The sequence below is a fragment of the Neopsephotus bourkii genome, unplaced genomic scaffold (assembly GCF_033783945.1).
Source record: "Neopsephotus bourkii isolate Nb327-2 ecotype Australia unplaced genomic scaffold, CSIRO-AGI_Nbou_v1 NB_951, whole genome shotgun sequence".
Classification (NCBI taxonomy): domain Eukaryota; kingdom Metazoa; phylum Chordata; class Aves; order Psittaciformes; family Psittacidae; genus Neopsephotus; species Neopsephotus bourkii.
The window spans coordinates 3887703-3905993 of record NW_026901445.1 but is presented as its reverse complement, the minus strand read 5'-3'; the positions used below and the strand labels follow the sequence as shown (position 1 = coordinate 3905993).

General features: G+C 41.6%; 1 protein-coding gene across 1 annotated transcript; it reads right to left on the bottom strand.

Annotated features, from left to right (window-relative positions):
* Positions 1-1736: 1736 nt before the first annotated feature.
* LOC133215089 (lysosomal acid lipase/cholesteryl ester hydrolase-like) lies at positions 1737-18276 on the bottom strand. Its single transcript, XM_061358849.1, has 10 exons — positions 15792-18276; positions 12001-12139; positions 10579-10693; positions 9269-9467; positions 8888-8997; positions 7435-7571; positions 6711-6851; positions 5122-5193; positions 3286-3354; positions 1737-2435 (listed from the first exon to the last, which is right to left on the bottom strand). Exons 2-10 carry the CDS (start codon positions 12130-12132, stop codon positions 2205-2207), a joined length of 1206 nt encoding a protein of 401 aa, XP_061214833.1. The 5' UTR covers positions 12133-12139; positions 15792-18276; the 3' UTR covers positions 1737-2204.
* Positions 18277-18291: the final 15 nt, after the last annotated feature.

Below are 18291 nucleotides of genomic sequence, written 5' to 3'. Positions count from 1 at the left end.
GTAATGGGTTTAAGCTTAAACAGAGGAAGTTTAGATTGGATATAAGGAAGAATTTCTTTACTGTGAGTGTGATGAGGCACTGGAATGGGTTGCCCAAGGAAGTTGTGAATGCTCCATCCCTGGCAGTGTTCAAGGTCAGGCTGGACAGAGCCTTGGGCAACATAGTCTAGTGTAAGGTGTCCCTGCCCATGGGGGGGGTGGGGTGGTGGTGTTGGAACTAGATGATCTTAAGGTCCTTTCCAACCCTAACTATTCTATGATTCTATAACTCAATGAGTTGCTGGAGAACAAAAAGAAAGCCAATTCACAGGTTTGTTTAGTGCATTAAAAAATAATGAAAAATGTTTGGTGTACTTTCCATTATAAACAGTGTACTAAAGAAAAAAACTCAAGACATGAATTGCTGTTGATGTATCCTCCCCACGGGATGGGACTGGACAGGACAGCATGCTTCTCAGAGTGGTGCACACAGCATGTACCATAATAATAAATTCATGAGTCTTCTCTTGCCTAGGTGAAGGCAGAAGGAAACCTACAGTGGTAAGCATGTATTAATGTGGCCTGGCACTTTGTGATTTAATAATATAGCAATAAAGGGGAATCTCCTTTCAGATTCTATTGTATCTTGCTTTCCTTGTCTAATAGATCTTTATTTTTCTTGAAAGTTTTGGTAATTTCCTGTGAATTGTCATAAGTTCACAATATAGGTGCCATCATCAGTACTGCTAATGGCTGCTAGACTAGGTACATGGACCAGCTAATGTATTTGTCCTGTGCTGCAGAACAGATATGTTGTTCAGTGTAAGTATTCCATTGGATGCTGACTCCAAGTATGAAGTGTCTTGGTTGGGAAATGGGGGTTTGAGGTCCCACCCAGAAACACCCCACCCAGAAAACAGCTACCCTTTCAAAGTCTGTAAGCAATGAACACTTTGGGTGTAACCTGGGGACAGAAATTCCTACCTCCAGATCAAGCTGTAGGTGAGCAGATGTGAGGCACTAGCATGGGTAATGAAGATGCTATCTCTTTGGGCTAATGGCTGGAAAGGGGAAACAGCTGACTGCTTTTGCATGCTGTAGAAATTGCTTGAACAAAGACAAGAGTCGAGACAAAGAGTTATTTGGAAGTTAAAGCTGATAGCTGAGAGTGCTTGTAAAAACTTGTAGTGACAGGACAAGGGGTAACATGTTCTTTACTGTTAGGGTGGTGAGGCACTGGAATGGGTTGCCCAGGGAGGTTGTGAATGCTCCATCCCTGGCAGTGTTTAAGGCCAGGTTGGACGAAGCCTTGGGTGGCATGCTTTAGTGTGAGGTGTCCCTGCCCATGGCGGGGGGGTTGGAACTAGATGATCTTAAGGTCCTTTCCAGCCCTAACTATTCTGTGATTCTAAGATTCTAACTTCATTGGTGGTGTCAAGAGTAACTCATAGGGTAGAAGCTGTATTGTTAGGAGTGAAGCTTGCCTGGCAGATCTATATCTCCTTATTCCTCAGCTGCCTCCACGGTGTTTGAAGCTGGGCAGTTTAGAGTGCATGAACAAATGTTTGGTTGACATCTAGGCATGGAGGGCAGGAAAACATTTCTACAAGTTTTTCTGACACTGGATTTCTTGTTGTTTGGAAGTCATCTATTGCCTGCTCAATTACCTGTCTCTCAAGATCTCTTGACTGTCGATACCTTAAGTAAATGTAAAGAGGAAAAAAGAAGTAAAAAAAAAACAAAACAACCAGGTTTTCTGCCAAGTAGATAAATGATTTAATTTAAACAAAGGTCAGTTGTACTTCAACAAACAAATGAACAAATCCCACATTTTGGTCTTCATGGGAAAATACAATTTGGGCATGGAAATGGCTCTGTGGGGTATGTAAGATACACATGGGACCAACAGAGTTTAGCTTTAGGAAAATCAGTCTTGCAGTCTTGTAGAAATAAAAATTGTCAAACTTCAGTGATCCCTGCAGCGTGTACTCAAGTATATTCATGTTTTCAGTTTTCATTCCTATACACCTCAAACTTCTCAGGAAGACAGCAGTCACAGTAACACCAAAAAACCCCTCAAACTATGAGGAATGCAAGAAACAAGTGTAGGTAAATACTGCTGTCCACTATGTGTGTCTCTGTGTTTACCTCTTCCCCAGGTATTACCATTATTGCAAAACAGAAATTCTGGAGATTTCTGCTGAGTGAATCATGTGCATGTGGTTTCAATATTTTGTCATTAGTTCAATGATTTTCCGATACATTTTCTCAGTTGCTTCAAGGCCCCAGATGAAATCAAGATGACCCCAAGAAGGAAAATGCTCATGATAAAGGAGATTTTTAATCCGAGGGAGTAGCTTTGCTATGTCTTTCGGATCTGCAAATTTGTCCTGTCCAGCAGTCCAGACAGCAATTGGTGTGCTTATTTCCTCTATCTTGTACACAGGAGGAGAAGACTGTAAGAAAGGGAGGAGACTTGAGTAAATGCTGTTATAACAGGGGTTTGCATTTAGAGGAAGGATTCTGTGCAAGCACCTCTCTTTCCCTTATGTGCTCACTGCAATAAAACAGTAAGGATGAAGACCACCCTCTTAGTGTCTATTTCCCTAATTCTGTTCCCTGTTTACTGTGAAAAGTAATGATCCATTCTATTCCTGTGTCTTTCCATAAGACGTGGCATAGTTGTCTTGCTTGCTTTTGCCTTCAGAACAGATGTGAAAAGAGCAGTCTTTGTTTACCAGTCAAAGAACTGTGGAGCTTATTAATGTGTATATTTAGAGCGGGAAGATCTTTAAGTTTTGCTGGGGCACAGAGTGCAACTGTTGGTCTTATTCGTTATGCTTTGGATTTAAGTGTCAAGGAAAAACTCTGGTCATTTGTAATTTCACTCTAGAAATTTTCTGAGCTCCCCCAAACCAAGGTACGCATTTCACTTTTAGCTGTAAGAATCATTTCTTTCCTTAGCTGAAAGGCAGATCTTGAGGATTTTGGGGCAGTGAAGAGCTCCATACTCATCCAGTCTTAGGATTGGCTGTTAACCTTTTGGGAATGGCAGGTAAATTGACATGTCAATGGACACATGTCTGCATCAGTAGAACAGGCAAACCAAACTTTCTTAGCTGTCTGCAGGGACCCGCCTATGCCTTCTCTGTGAACAGACTTTTATGAGTATTAAATTCAGGTGAAATATTACCTCAGACACTCTCTCCCTCTGTCTGTATCACCTACAGGTGCTGAAATGTCATTTTTCTGTTATTTTTTTTTCAGGACCTGAGGATAGTTCTCAGGGAAACTGTACTGCCTTACCTGGTTGTACTTCTTCATGTTTTCCTTAGAGCCATAGTCAAAAGCTTGCAATTGGCCTGCAAATCTTATCTGTCAAAAGAACAGATAGAAGTGTTAGGGTGACCATGAGCCGACACTGTGCCCTTGTGGCCAAGAAGGCCAATGGCATCCTGGGGTGTATTAGAAGGGGGGTGGTTAGTAGGTCGAGAGAGGTCCTCCTTCCCCTCTACTCTGCCCTGGTGAGACCTCATCTGGAATATTGTGTCCAGTTCTGGGCCCTCAGTTTAAAAAGGACAGGGACCTGCTGGAGAGAGTCCAGCGCAGGGCAACTAAGATGATTAAGGGAGTGGAGCATCTCCCTTATGAGGAAAGACTGAGGGAGCTGGGTCTCTACAGTTTGGAGAAGAGGAGATTGAGGGGTGACCTTATTAGTGTATATAAATATATAAAGGGGAGTGTCACGAGGATGGAGCCAGGCTCTTCTCAGTGGCAAACAATGAAAGGACAAGGGGTAATGGATACAAATTGGAGCACAAGAGGTTCCACTTAAACCTGAGAAGAAACTTCTTCTCAGTGAGGGTGACGGAACACTGGAACAGGCTGCCCAGGGAGGTTGTGGAATCTCCTTCTTTGGAGACATTCAAGACCCGCCTGGACACGTTCCTGTGTAACCTTATCTAGGTGTTCCTGCTCCGGCAGGGGGATTGGACTAGATGATCTTTTGAGGTCCCTTCCAATCTCTAACCTACTGTGAAGTGTTGAGGGATCAAGAAGCAGCATGCAGGAGGTATTTTCCTGCCTGTAATTGAGGTCAAGGCTTAGGCAGTGAACTCTGAGTTACTCCCACCCCTTCCTCTGGCTGCAGGCTTCCACGGGCATTGAGGGTGGATAGTAGGGTGAGTAGCGCCATCCTTTCCTCTTGCTAACTTTTTCTCCTGATCCCCAGTCACATCCCTTGGTATGTTTTGTTATTAAATTTTCACTTGAGTACCTTAGTTAACTAAAGGTGGAGTCCCTGTTTGTGATGCGCAGTTGGGTTCAGCTGTCACACAGGAAGAGGACTTGAATGTCTAGAACATTTCAGGTTTATTACTAGTTTATTACTAGTCTAGCATAATATAAGATCTCTCTTTATGCATCACATGTTTTGTTTGTCAGGTTTGTCTGGCCTGTTCACAGAAGTGGTGATACTTGCAAAGGCTCTGTAGTTACATGAGTTTGGCTATACGTGAGTTGTGCCCTGATAGCAGTTTTGAGGTGGAACATTAGAGACAGGCATTAGCCTTCCTGATCTGGTTGTCTAGAAGAGATTCTATATGCCCTGCAGGACTGATGTTAAGAGTTAAGTAATCATCTTTTGAGGATTTTTTGTTTGGTTTGGTTTTTTGTGGGTTTTGTTGTTGGTTTTTCATTTGTTTGTTTCTGTGTGTGTTTGGGTTGTGTTTTTTTTTCCTTTTTTTTTTTGTCACTTTATTTTGCACAAAAGCAGTTTTATTTGTGAGTGGTTGCATGTAATAAAAGGTTGTCTGTCAGTTTAGAAAACCCTGACTTCAAGGTTTCAAGTAGCTGGGAAATGTGATAGAAATCTGCTTGCTGTATTGCCTTTGTTATTTTCTTTTTATCTTGATCCTTACTGTCTGATATGTCCTGGGGAAATCTCAGTGCCTGATACCAAAGGGGCAATTCAGATAATGCTTTGGTGTTCCATGGGAAACAGTGCTCCTTCTGGCAGGTGCCCATGGAAGCATGTGAGAGGATGTGATGGGCAGTTTCCCAAATCCACCCTCTCTGGACTTCCCTGTGGGCTGTTGGTTGAATTAAAAGCAGTAGTAAGTGTAGGGCAGTATGCAGTTATACCTGATGCCAGTGGATAAAGTCCTGTGCTGATGTTCCAGCAGGAGAATGTCCTACGTATGTATCTATTCGACTCTGGAGAGAAAGCAGAAGTGTTATAAACGCAGTGATCCAAAGTGTTATAATCGTTGTGATAGAATAAAGATGTGAAGGACCTGAGCAACATACTGCTTCTGTGTTAAACCCCCATTTTAATAGGATGTGCCTCAAATATCATACAGAAAACTGAGAAGCAGACTTAGGAATAGCTGTTTAATTGTATGCACCTGCACACTTTCTCCCTGAAAGCAAATCTGCTCCCTGAAGACAGTACTGCGGGATCCTGTGGTTCAGCAGCAGCGGGGAAAAACCTTCCAGTCCTTGCCAAGTAGATTCCTCACTTCACATCAAATTCCTATGAGTTTATAAGTCTTTCAAAGCTTTGGTTTTCTCTTCACTTTACTCCTTGTGCTAAAGAAGCCAGCTTAGAAAACCAATTGCTTTTTCTTCTGGCTTTTGTTGTTTTTTAGTTCTGCATTTTTATAGTTCTGTTAAGGAGATGTTCTAACTCCATCCCCCAGATTCCTCCTCAGACTTGTTATCTTGCACTGAGAACCACATTAGTGATTTAACCCAAGTCAGGAAAGATCCTTAATGGTTTAGCTCTGCAATTCAAAGGAGCTGCAATGCCTCTAGTTGTTTTTGCATTGAACCTTTGATTCTCACTGCTTTCCTGCATATGATTTTACAAGTGGTTGTAGATGGAGAAAAATGGTCCTCAGTCTTTACAGGTGTTGCAGTAACAGACATTACACAGGCCAGCTTCTGCATACTTTGGCCACTGTAAGGGGAATTTAAGACACACTGCAGCATCCATATGTTGGTAAACATAGGGACAACTTTGCTGTCTCTTCTGTCCACTCTGCCTGACTTGCTAATTGCTGTGAATCCCACTGTAGATGTGTTGCACTCCACAGACACAGGGGAAGGGCTTTCTGTAGCTCTACAGATTTTTGCAGATTAATTTGTTGAGCACAGTTCTAAGGACAAAAAAAAAAAAAAAAAAAAGAAAAAAATAAAGGAAAATAAGGAAAATGCACCTTACTATAGCTCTTTAGGTCCAAAATCTGGTACAAGCAGTCTGAAGAATGGGAAGGGAAAAGGAGCTTTTTCTTGCTTTTTAATTATTCCAGTGTTCAGAGGACCCTGGTGTCTGTGTGCTAAAGAAGCAAACTGGGAACTGTATTACCAAGAAGTCTGACTCCATCATCCATTTGCTCTTTTTAAAGAGCATTTGTGTATGACCAAAACATGGTTGACTTAGCCTCAAAAGAGTGCACATCTATTGACATGTGCAGGATAGCTCGAGATTGTTTTCTGTCCATTCTGTGAGTAGGATTTGCCTAATTGTTGCTCCCATTCATCCTTAGCTCTAGTCCCTGTTTGGCACAATGTCCTGGCATTCCCTCCATCTGCTGAGAACTATGTTGTGGTTTATATATGTTTACATTCCTGACAGTTACTAGATAAGGATAGAGTGCACAGATGTAATTTCTGTAACTTTTGATATCAACTCAGTTTTACTTTGAGTAGGTGTTCTTGCATATACATACCGTGTTCAGATTTTTTATGCTGCCTCCTGCTACATAACAGAGTATGTGGCCACAAAACTTATCCAGGCTTGCACATAGCTGTGTCACAGGTCCTCTCAAAAAACCTATCTGGTGCATGGTTCCTTTGCAACCGAATAGTAACTGAGGGAAGGAAAAAGCACAATCACAACACTTTTTTTTTTTTTTCCCCTTGTTACAGGAGTATTTTATGCATGAAATTGTTGCTAATAGCCTAGCCTCCTAACTCAGTACTCAAACATTGCTAAAGGAGGTTGCCCTCCCAGTACCCCTTGCAACACCTTCCGTGCATCATGTATCCTTCCTTCTTCTTGTAACGGTCATCCATCCTGGAAGAAACCATCCTCCATTTCTAGTGAAATTACCTCAGTGCTCACTCATTTCTGAAATCCCAGAGATTGTATAGCTGCTATTGCAGCTCTGGTTTAGTTCCTCCTGCATGAGGCCAGCAAAATATTAGTTAAGTACAAGAGTCCTATGATGAGAGAGTTTCACAAGTCTCCTGCTTGACTGGGACCTGCTGCTACAAGCCCTGTATCTCCAGTACTTTCCTCACAGAGTCTGGGAACATATTTTTCAAAAGCACTCAATTCATCCCAAGCTCAGCATCAGCATGTCATCTGTTCAGGAACACTTCACCCCAGATTGGATGAACACTGTGAAGTTAAATCAAGCACTGGGACCCTTATAAGGAAAAATGACATACCCACATCAGCGGTTCAGGAAGATTTACTAACGTAATCAGAGGGCTTGTAGCATATGAACATGAGGCTACTGGGCCCAGAGCACAGAATATTTTCACCTTTTTAGCCAGCTCAGGGTACGTAGAAAATGCTATGAAGCCTGCAAATACATAAGAGACAGCCTGAGTTAGTGAAAACATCTTCCACAGACAAGTTAAACAAATAAACAGTAGGCAGCAAATGAGAAATTAGACTAGCTCTGCAGCTCATTGTCTGTTCATGTTTGTCTGTGCTTCATGTTTTACCTAAGGCAAACGTTGAAGCTAAGTCGTGAAACTGATTTTATTTGGAAGGCAAAGTTCATTCTGAGTTTTAGAGCATGTCTGGATATTGCATTTATCAGAACAGTTTTTGTAGGCAACATGTCAATGAGGTTTTTGTGATAAAATCAATTCCCCCTAAAGTTCAAAAAACTCTCATGAAAAATGAGTTTTTCATATTATAGTCTCTAAAGGTCTATGTATGTTCATGTTTCCATTAAACTGCAGAATAATTAGCTGAATTCTGGGAGCTTTGAATCTTTTCAACTGATTGCATCAAAGGCAGCTGAAGAAGTCCTAGATCGTTACTTTGTTTTGCCATGAGGGTCTTTAAGTAATTTCATGAGAAGAAAAGAAAGAAAAGGTCTGGAACTGTGACAATATATGATTTTCCCACATCTCCTTTTTTTTTTTCTGGGTCATTTCACATTAATGAACTGGCAGTTGCTCATTTTCTAGTCAACGTCCATTCACGGCTCTTACACTTAAACTGTAAACATCAGGAACTCTACACTTATTCTAAAAGAAAGTTAGTTGCATTCAGAGGCCATGCAGTGAGTTAATGCTAAAGGCTGGCACTAAGAGAAAATAAGTTATTGTCACTTTTTTCCTAATGTTCAGTCTCTGACAATATCATTTTAAACATTAATATTGCCAGTTAAAGCGACTCATAAACTATGCTTTAAATTTTAACATTGCCATTAAGTCACATGACTTGGTAATGTTAAGGGTTTTTTTCCTTGTCTTGTTATTTGAAATCTTGTATTATATTTGTTGTTTTATCTTTTTAGCTTTTCCTTCCTGTTCACAAAGGAATTAACTGAATATTTTAATACAAAAGAGGAACTTAAAAATTCCTGTTGCTAAGAATTTAAGAAAAATACCTGAAGTACAGAGTAAATAACTACTCTCATGTCTCTAATTATATGAAAAGTTGAACTGTATTTGGATCTGTTATTAGGTTTCTTTGCTTATTAAGAGTAGTCAAAGCTTGGTTTAGAAAAGTTCTGCATATTTTCCAAATCTCAACTCAGAAGCCACTTCTATGTTTGCTAGTTCTCTATAAACAAGAAAAACAACTGAAATAATAGGGAGACCCACCTCCTGATCAGATATCAACATGTGTGATTGTGAGCTGTGAGTGTCCTAACATTACCTGATGTTGCGCCTTCAGAGTGCCCAACATAATATACATCCTTCTGTCCAGTTTTATTCATGATGAAGTACAGCTCTGCTGGAATATCATATTTACCCATTTCATCGAAGCTACAGAGGAGAAACACAGAATGTTAGCTGGCAATTTAGCTATCACAGTGTGAATTGCTGAGTATTCCATTTTGTTTTCCAGTCTGAAATCCCTTCCCCAGCCAATGCTCTCAACTCTGTGTAGTAGTGAGCATCCTTCTTCACCTGATTCTTTACTCTCCTTGGTTGGTGTATACTCTGTTCTGGTGTTGGTTTGGGTAAAAACCCTCAGGCTGAAGCTATCTAGTCCCCTCAGAGTTTTTGTCTGAGTAATTTTCCCTCTACAGAGTACCTGAACCGCCAGAACGCTTTCTGGCTGGGATTAAGGGTCTTGTGTTTTAAAGACCAAGTATTGCCTCGGCTGTTTCCCATCCAGACGTCATAGCCAGCATCTGCGAGGAGGAAGCCCAAGCTGTTGTTGGGCAGGTTAGAAATCCAGTGTGTAGCATCTCCTAGAAGAGCATGTTGTAGGAAGACTACAGGCTTTTGCCCTGGAAAAGAAAAAATATCTTATATTGGAGCAGTCGTTAATGTGTATTTAAGATTGGGGTGCAGAGTTTAGCTTGTAAGAGGGTTTAAATCTGTCCTTCTTCAAGAAGCTCCCAGGACAACTATGCATAGATAATGGTCGGAGAAACCTGAGAGGTTTGTTCCATGTAAGCAGGAAACATTTAATGACATTTCATAACAATTTCATGACAAGACTGGCAAATAAAGGAATTTTATGAGGAGGCCTGTCCCCAGCTCCTTTTGTACTGGAAAGCAAACTTACAGGTGCCTATATTGAAACCATCTATCAACAGCTGAAAACTGCTGAAGGCATATGTGTATTAAATACAAACATTAATTTTTGATATTTGTAAATATATTTTGTAAATATAAACATTGTATAAAGATAAGGCAGCGTATCTACCCTTACATCTATTTAGTAGCCAGCTAAGCAGGGCTCCTGATCTAACTTTGGTTAACCTTACTCTGACAATAAGGCTGGTCCAGATGATCTCTGAAGGAGGAGATCCAAATAGGAATAGGCATTCAGAATGAATTATTCTATAGTTCTAATAAGGAGTAATAAACAAAATAACATCATTGGGGCACCTCAAATTCCAGATGGAAATTCTTTCTCCATTCAGAAAACATGATGAAAAAAATGAAACACATTTGCTTTTCACTGATGACCTTATCAACTTGCTTAAGAATATCTCTGTCCTTCAAAGGCTGGGAACTAATATTCATATGCCCAACCTGAGAGACTTTGTTGTCAGACTTCTATTTTAAATGTATATTACTTATAATGCTAATGCAAAACTTTCCAAAAATCCAGTTTAAAACATCCTCCCCAGCCCACATGAAAGAACAAACCTGTGATATTGCAAAATTATTAGAAAAGTCTCAAATAGGAACAGAGACACTGAATGCATGGATTCCAGATGGATCCAGAATTCAGGCCAGATTCCTTACTAGGTGGTCTTGCTGAGACTGAAAGGTGTGGAACATGTCATGGCATGTGCAAAGGAGAAAGATGGCGGACCCATAGAAGGGTTGACCCACAGGCTTTCTCCTATTTTTTTTTTCTCCTTGCATCCTGTGGCTGTTTCATACCTGTATTTTGGCTGTTCCTCCCAGCAGAAATTCTGAAAACACTAAGAATGTACCCATCCTCTGTAGTAACTTCATATTCCTCACTGGGGTATCCATGATATCTGATAATTTCACTCTGTGAGAAGCCAAAGGAGAGTTTGTGAACATGCAGGCTGTCCTATTTTGGAGGGTAACCAAGCTGAGCAGTGGGTATGTGGGATGTTCTGAGACATCAGTGGAAGGCCACTGGCCACAGGGACCATGGCTGAGAATGATTATTACAGGTCTTGTAAAAAGATGCACCAAAGTCTTCTTCAGTCCTGCTTAAGTGGTAGTTGTCTGGTATTTGACAGCACATTATGGGATGAAACAGGACTCTACTGAGTGACCAACCTTTTGGGAGATAGTTTGTCCTGTTTTGCAAGGCTGATAGAGATCATATCTTTCTATAAATTAAATACATAGGAGTGTTGATATAAGACAATGCCAAAAGCTGTGGGTTTTGGTCCATAATCAGTTCTTCCTTGCTGAAGTGTAGTTAGGCAAGCCAAGCAGGCAAGACAAACAAGGGTGGAGCTCTTGTCACTAAGGAACTCGTAAGACCACCTACACCTAATTTTGCATGTACTGTGAGGAAATTTTTGGTGATTCAGAGCAATGGGTCTTGGATTACTTTGTGTAATGAGAATCTGCTGCTTGAAGGGAGAAGTCATCCTCCCCTGCCACTATATTGAGGAAAGAAGTTGTTACAGAAAGGGAGGGCTTTGCTTACTTTGAGACTAGAAACCAGCCTTTGCCTCCACAGCAAAGGAATTCTTCTCTGGCAGCTTGGACTGTTTAGATGCTTCTTCTATCTGGTACTCCCTGTCATAGTGCTGGAGGATCTTTGTCCTCTTGCCAGGTTCATACCTTCCCTTCTTTGTACGGCAGCCAGAAATACCAATGTGTGTTGAGAAAGGTGACTGCAAAAAGGTGTCACGAGGCATCGCCCAGCCTTGTGTTCACCGTTTTTCTGTTGGGGTTCACCCTAAATATAGGCAATGAAATTCTGTTGTACAGTTGGTATGGAGTGGAGAGTGTAGTCTGGCTTTGGTCACAGTCCAAGGCTTAGTCCTGTTGCTGGAGCCACAGTACAGTAGCCTGGATCTCCAGTGCCCTTCTGGGGAGTTACCTGTCCCTGGAGGCAAACGTAGTAGCCAGCACCCTCCATTGCAGTATTATGTGTCTGTCCTCATGCCATATGCAAGAGTTGTATCTGTCCCTGGCACATTCATAGCCAACCCTCATTGCAGCGGTGACTAATGCAGTGGTTTTGGAAAAGGCAGGTTGGGAAAACAAGAAATGCAGAAGGAATGCTTTTTAGCCTCCTCACTGGGACTGTTAGTGATGGGGTATTGGGAGAGACACTTGAGAAAGAAAGAGAGAGAAAATGACCCTACTTACAACATTCATAAGGGATTCAGGGTTACGAGTCTTCCTGAACTGGCTTTCATCTGAGTTCAGAGTGGAGGGTGTTGTGAATCCTGCTGAAAAGGCAATTGCTTGAGAGCAGAGCAGTGTGAGGAGGCACCACATCTTGGGGCTGAATGAAAGAGCACATGCAGGTTTTTTTGCATTAGGAAAGGCATGGAATTCCACAGGAAGACACAACTGGGGAGTTGAAGAAGGCTCCCCAGGGGGCTCCCAGAATAAGTACCTCTGTGAGGAAGCACTCTGCAGCTCACCCTATTCAACAGGCAGGGCTGCAGAACAGGTGAGGAAAACACTTCGACATACCACACGTGAACACACCTGAACACTCTGCAGGTGACAAGGGAGCTGCGGTTGGCAGACAACGCCAGGTGTTGGCATGAATCTAACAGAAACCTGACAAAGAAGCATGAGTACTTGAGATGACCATCACCCAGATTGTCTGCCTTTATCTGCCTCCTCTTCTCTGCCAGCAGGAGAAGTGAAAGGAGAAGAAAACACTGTTTGTTTCCTGTCTCACCAGGAATGAGATGAGAGAGGTCTCTCTCTACCTGCCCTCTCCTCCTTTGGGTTCAAATGCTATTCTTGGTGCTGGTCAGTGGTATGCTGGGGTGAGGGACAGTCAATGAGGCTTGTGAAAGGTGCAGAGGCAGTTATTCAGGGACTCTGGGAGGAGATGTAATGGGCTTAGGGCAGTATGCTTGCACCAGGTCAGTACTAGCTCGTGCTTTCACTGTGGGGTGATGTGCCCCAGACCAGGTTCAAGTTCTGTTTGAAACTAGTTCCTCTGATAACATGAAGTGAACAACGTCACCATGTGTGGCTCCCCAGAAGCCCCATAAGTCAGTTCCCTGTCAGCCTTGCCTTTCAGACTGAAACTGAGTCATCTAGCTCTCCATTTACCAGCCCCTGAGACTTCTTCACTAGCCCCTTGTTGCCTGCTTTTTCCAATAACCCTCTCTGTTATCCCCAGAAATGGCATTTTCCTGCTGCTACTTCTGAGTCCAATGGTTTTGTCTCAAAATTAATGGCTACCACCAGCCAAGAAACCATGGAATGGTTTGGTTTTAGAGCAGAGAACAATGGAGCCTGAGACTGACTTCATGTTGCCAAGGGTCTACCTCCCATATTTCTTAGAAATGGCAGTCCATATTGCAAATCTTGTATTGGTCATGGGAAAGTGAGACCTTGCCCTTTCCTGGGTTGACTGATGGTACCAGATTAGCTTCTCTGAATGCAGAGTGCAGTCTATCCAGCACCAGGTTATGCTGACTTCACCTACAGTATACATGCTTCCAGGTTTCAGTCTTCATTTTCCAGAACCCAGTCAATGAATTCAGGAACACTTTCTTTGCTTTCAACACACAAATGTTGACTTAGATGCTCCCTAGAAAATGGAAGAGAAGGTTCTGCATCCCAGAAAGTTACTGGGTGTGGGACTGTCAGTTGAAATTTCTTGAAGAAGAAGAAAAGCGGTCCTTGCCTACAAGAGAGCTGCAAGTAAGTAGGGTAGGATTTTTCTATCCAATCTGAAGAACTGTACAAAAACGATTCATACATGAAGTTCAGGACTGTGCTTACACATTCTAGAAAAGCCATTATATATCTAATAGTTGTATGCTGTGCCTGCATCAGTGAGGAGAGAATGAGGGCTGCAAAGAGAAAAGTAGCGGCCATTCTGCATGTGGATAAAGACCGTAAAGATCAGACATGCTACATAAATGTTCAGCAAGAGAATCCATGGGACAAAAGAGTCAGGGACAAAAAGGTCAGGCAATGCAATGTAAGTCTCCAGCTCATGGAGGCGTCTAGTAAAATTGCGTTACTAGTAATGACTGGGGACATTACTCCTTTTGTAAGCTTGGTTTCCTCAGAAGAAGAGGGCATACTTCTATGACTGCAGTGTGTTTATGTTAGTTCACCTTTCTGCACATCCTGTAATTAACTCTGGATGTCATTTGTAAATATCTGCATGTTCAGCACTGAGATACAAGCTCGTAAGGGAATGGATTCACAGGATCTTCTGAGGACTGTTTGCTGAAGGAGACTATTCAATGGAGTTAGTGTGTTGCTGGGGGAAAGGCAGGCCAAAGACAGCTGTTGTATGTTCTGAAACTAGTTTAACAACTAGCAAAAGTGAACTAGACAACTAGTCAGTGCCCATGTAGCTTGAAAGTAGTCACAGCATAGCTGGGCATTGGTGCTTGTGAGAGAATGTCGTAGGAGACCTGCATTTACTAAAGTTTGCATTAGGAAATTAAGCAGACTAAGTAAACAAGTTTTTCTGAAACCAGGCATTGCTAGGTCCATTAGACATGGAGAATCCAATGTTTAAAGAAGAACAGAGGTTTTCATGCACCCACATGTTTCTGGAGTCTGCTTCTAGCATAAGACATCTGCTGTGAGGAGACATGCTGTTCTATGACATGTATTCTGACTTGGAAATGGAGTTACAAATCAAGATAAAATACGAAAGTATTCTCTGGTAAGTAATGGGGAAGATGAGCAGGATTTGTGGGAGTTAGGGAGGGGTAACCAAGATATTTTTGCACTCTTTAAGTCTCTTTATAGGAAAAGGAATTTCAAAATTTTCTGGTATTTAACCAGAAATTTAGCCTTTAAATTTGACTGAACAAATTTAAAAGAGTCAAACCTCATGAGTCATTGAAGAGTTCGAATGAACCAGTGTTTGGAAACACCCAGAACTTTAAATTTGGCATTAAAACACACTTCATTCAATTCCCTTTGTATATTAAATCCCTGTTAATTTCTGTTAAAACAAGAAGTCTGACAACTACATAGACAGCCAAACACTCTTTTTAGCTTTCTGTTGTTTTACTCCATTCTAATGGCAGTAAATTATGCTTCCCCCTCCCTCCAAAGGGAATCTTATTTGGGAAGAAAAAGTTCTGCTAATGTCTCAGCTTGTTTTCAAATCACTTTCAAAACTAGTCAATGCAGTGCAGAGGCTAAACTATTCCTCTTCTTAAGGCAAACTTTTCTCCGTACCCTTTAATATCACCTGGCTTAGGTGGCATGGCTCATGGACTTCCAGTTATTTGCCTTTTAAACCAGATATAGTGGGTTAAACAATATCAGTCTTGGCAGACCACTGCTCCCTACGGTTCAGGAATAAAGACAATTAGGAGATGTGAGCAACATTTTCTCTAGTGAGATGGATGGGCATGTTAAACTGTCATTAAAGAATACTTAGAAGTTAAAAAGGTCAGAGAGAGAAATGCCCTTGAAAGTTCTTTAGGTATTTTTAATGAAACAAAGATAGAAACCCTCCAGAAATTTATCTATATCTCTTTGTTCTTTAAGCAGTCTAAATTTATTTCATGTAAGTTGTAAGGCATGCACACACAAACCAGAGAAGCAACTGTGACTGAATGTATACGAGAATGTGCTGCTTTGCCTTACTCACTTACAAAACATGTATGTGCATTACACTGCAATAGCAGGAGGTCCAGTTTACACACACTGTTGCAACACTGCGACTTTCATTCCCTTGTTCTCAGCCTGAAGAAAACAAGCTGAGGGAAATGAAATAGTTGCTCTTGTTCTTCCTTTTGTGCAGGTTAAACTTTGTCTTCTATCATGAGCCAACAAGCAGTTCTGTGTATACCGACAGGCATACAGATCAGAGAGGCAAAAAACTGTCTGTTCTTACAAGCAACTGCATAAAACCAAGACTGAATGTCTTTATGGAGACAGGCAACAGAGAAAAACGACATATAAAGACGTATGCACAAGCAACTTACCTCTGTATTGACTGCCTTGCTTGTGTCCTCTGCCTCAGTTCCTAGTCTGTCTCCACTAACAGACTGATTCACTGGCAGAAACCTGCGCTGATAAAAGGAAGCCAGAACACAATGAGCACTTCAGGGTAGCAGCTGTCAGTGTCATGAGTTGGCAGCATGTATTGTTGAGCGTGTTTAAATGCTGCTTTGGCAATGTTTCAGAAATGGGGAAATCTTTGAGATGAAAAAGATCTTCTGGTGAAATTCACAAACCCAAAATGAGCTGCGGAGCAGGAAAGTTTAAGAAGTACCTATAAATCAGTAATTAGGATGTTTAGCTTGTACCTGGGTGTTCCAGTTCCCTGAGGCTGTGACAGACCTTGCCCTGTACTGTCATCCAGCTGAGGGGCTGTTCCAGATGTAATCTTTTCAGGACGAAGAGGAGGAAGTGTCCAGCTTCTTTCAACATGCACTTTCAAGAGCACTATCTCTGCTATTGCTTTTCATTTGCTTTATGTTAAGTTTAACATTACAGACTATCTTGTTTTCCAGTGAGCAGCACAACTCATGAAACCCATCTATCTGCATTAGTTGCTCAGAGTTGACATGGCTTCTGTAAGGACACTCTGGTGCTAAAGACTTGAAAACATCATACAACTTTTCTCTCTGAGGGAGCAAACATGGGTTCTTGCTTCTCCCAAGCCATTTTCATCAACTCTGAAAAGACAGTATCACTGGAGATCTTTGCCTAACTGCTGAATTACTTATAGACAGCCTGGGGGCTCAGTCTTCACTGAAATTGGCTTAATAACCATGGGCAGAAGGACACCTTCTGTGTCCTTAGGCAGCTACAAAATAGGATCCTCCTATGTGAGGAACAGCCTTTTTAGCCAATTAATTGATAATTGTCTTCAGAAGATCTTGTGTTTCATTATGGACTGATGAGCATTTAGAAGAACACCAGATGAAAAGATGTGTTCTTGGAAGCAGCACTGCAAATAATATGATGCTATTGGGTGGTGGGGGAAGGAAAGGAGTGAAATAAGAACAGGATACCAGTGAAGCCACAGTAACATTTCTGTTTTACATATAAAGTAGACAACATTTTTTGTGAGGGTGAAAGGGTAGTTTGGTAATTTCTCAGTGAAAAGGAATGCAACTCATCTGCTTTGATGTCTTTAAGTGACAAACAATAAATTAATCACCTTGAAGGGCTTCTGCAACATGGTGTCTAGTCCCTCCTCATGTTCCCAGGTGGGATCAGCAGTCCCCATGATTTTTCCAAAGCTCCTTGCCTAAGCATGATTCTTACTGATTTTCCAGAAAATTGAACACCTTGCCTCCCTTATGGTCTCCAAGGTTGCAAAATAGCTGAATGGCTGAAATCTCTTTCTTGGGTGAATTTAGGGGTTACTCTGGCTTCTTTTAGATATATTGCTGTTTCATTTCCCATTTTAAGTGTTGAAAACTCATAAAGCAGGTCTTAAGTCCTCACTTGTTTCTTCTACAAGCAATGAGTTAGTTGAAGGGCTGACTTTCTGGAGGGTATTTGTCCCCAGGAATTTGTATCGGATGTAAAGAATGCTCTTGTGTGGAGGGGAGCTGTTTTGTTTGGTTCAAACTCTACTTATATTCATGGAGAACAAAGCAATGGGACAGGCTTCAGCAGTGGGCTCAGGAAATGAAACAGACCTGTTGTTTGTCTTGGAAGGGAAAGGAACAGAAGTGATACCAGGCATGGTTAATTTGTTCAGCTAATGAACCACATCACAGAGTGAGACATTGACCCTTTGGTTATAGAGTATAACCAGTGAACTGTCTTAGTGTAACAGCTGTACCTGCCTGGTTAACATCCCAGATTAGTCCATGTTAACATTTGATTCAAATGGAGAATGATGGTATCACTCTGAAAGGAAACCCTTAAATGCACTGTGTTTCTTTTCATAGTGAAGCTAATGACATTTTATTGTGGAGGGACAGTGACCCATGATGGTGTAACATAATAACTGTGGAGGGTATCCTTCAAGGCAGAGTCTTTGTGCTATAAGAACCCATTTGAAACAAGATTGGTAGACCCTGAGTTACCCAGGAAATTAAATAGGATGACAATTTCTTCAGCACTGTTTTCAAAGCAGCCCTTCCCACTAATGGGCAAAGGGCTCTAATTACACATGGGATGGAGATAATGGATTCTTTCTAGCTGTGGTTGAGTACTTTTCATTTTAGTGTTTAAAACCCAAAGAGGCTTCTCATAGTCATGATAAGGGTTAGAACAGCTCAGCTCTTTGGCAGCCAGTATCTTCCATGTGAAATGGCAAGAGATGGGAGGTTCCTGATGGGTTCAGACTGTAACTTTGAACCAAAGTGTCCCATTGAAGTGCTGTCATTGCCAAGATGAAACCAGCACCTTTCTCCCACCCTGGAGAGCTCATGTACACAGATCCTGAAGCTGTTGTCAGCAAAGATTGAATTTGCCAAGATTTTTCTGTGTTGGAGGAAGGGACAGATATTGAACCCAAGT

Coding starts and splice junctions, on each gene's coding strand:
- LOC133215089 (XM_061358849.1), bottom strand. CDS start 12,132: ATGTGGTGCCTCCTCACACTGCTCTGCTCTCAAGCAATTGCCTTTTCA. Junction 7,572..8,887: donor CTCTGAAGGCGCAACATCAG/GTAATGTTAGGA, acceptor ATGTATTTGCAG/GCTTCATAGCATTTTCTACG. Junction 6,852..7,434: donor TTCCTGAACCGCTGATGTGG/GTATGTCATTTT, acceptor TCCTTCCCTCAG/TTACTATTCGGTTGCAAAGG.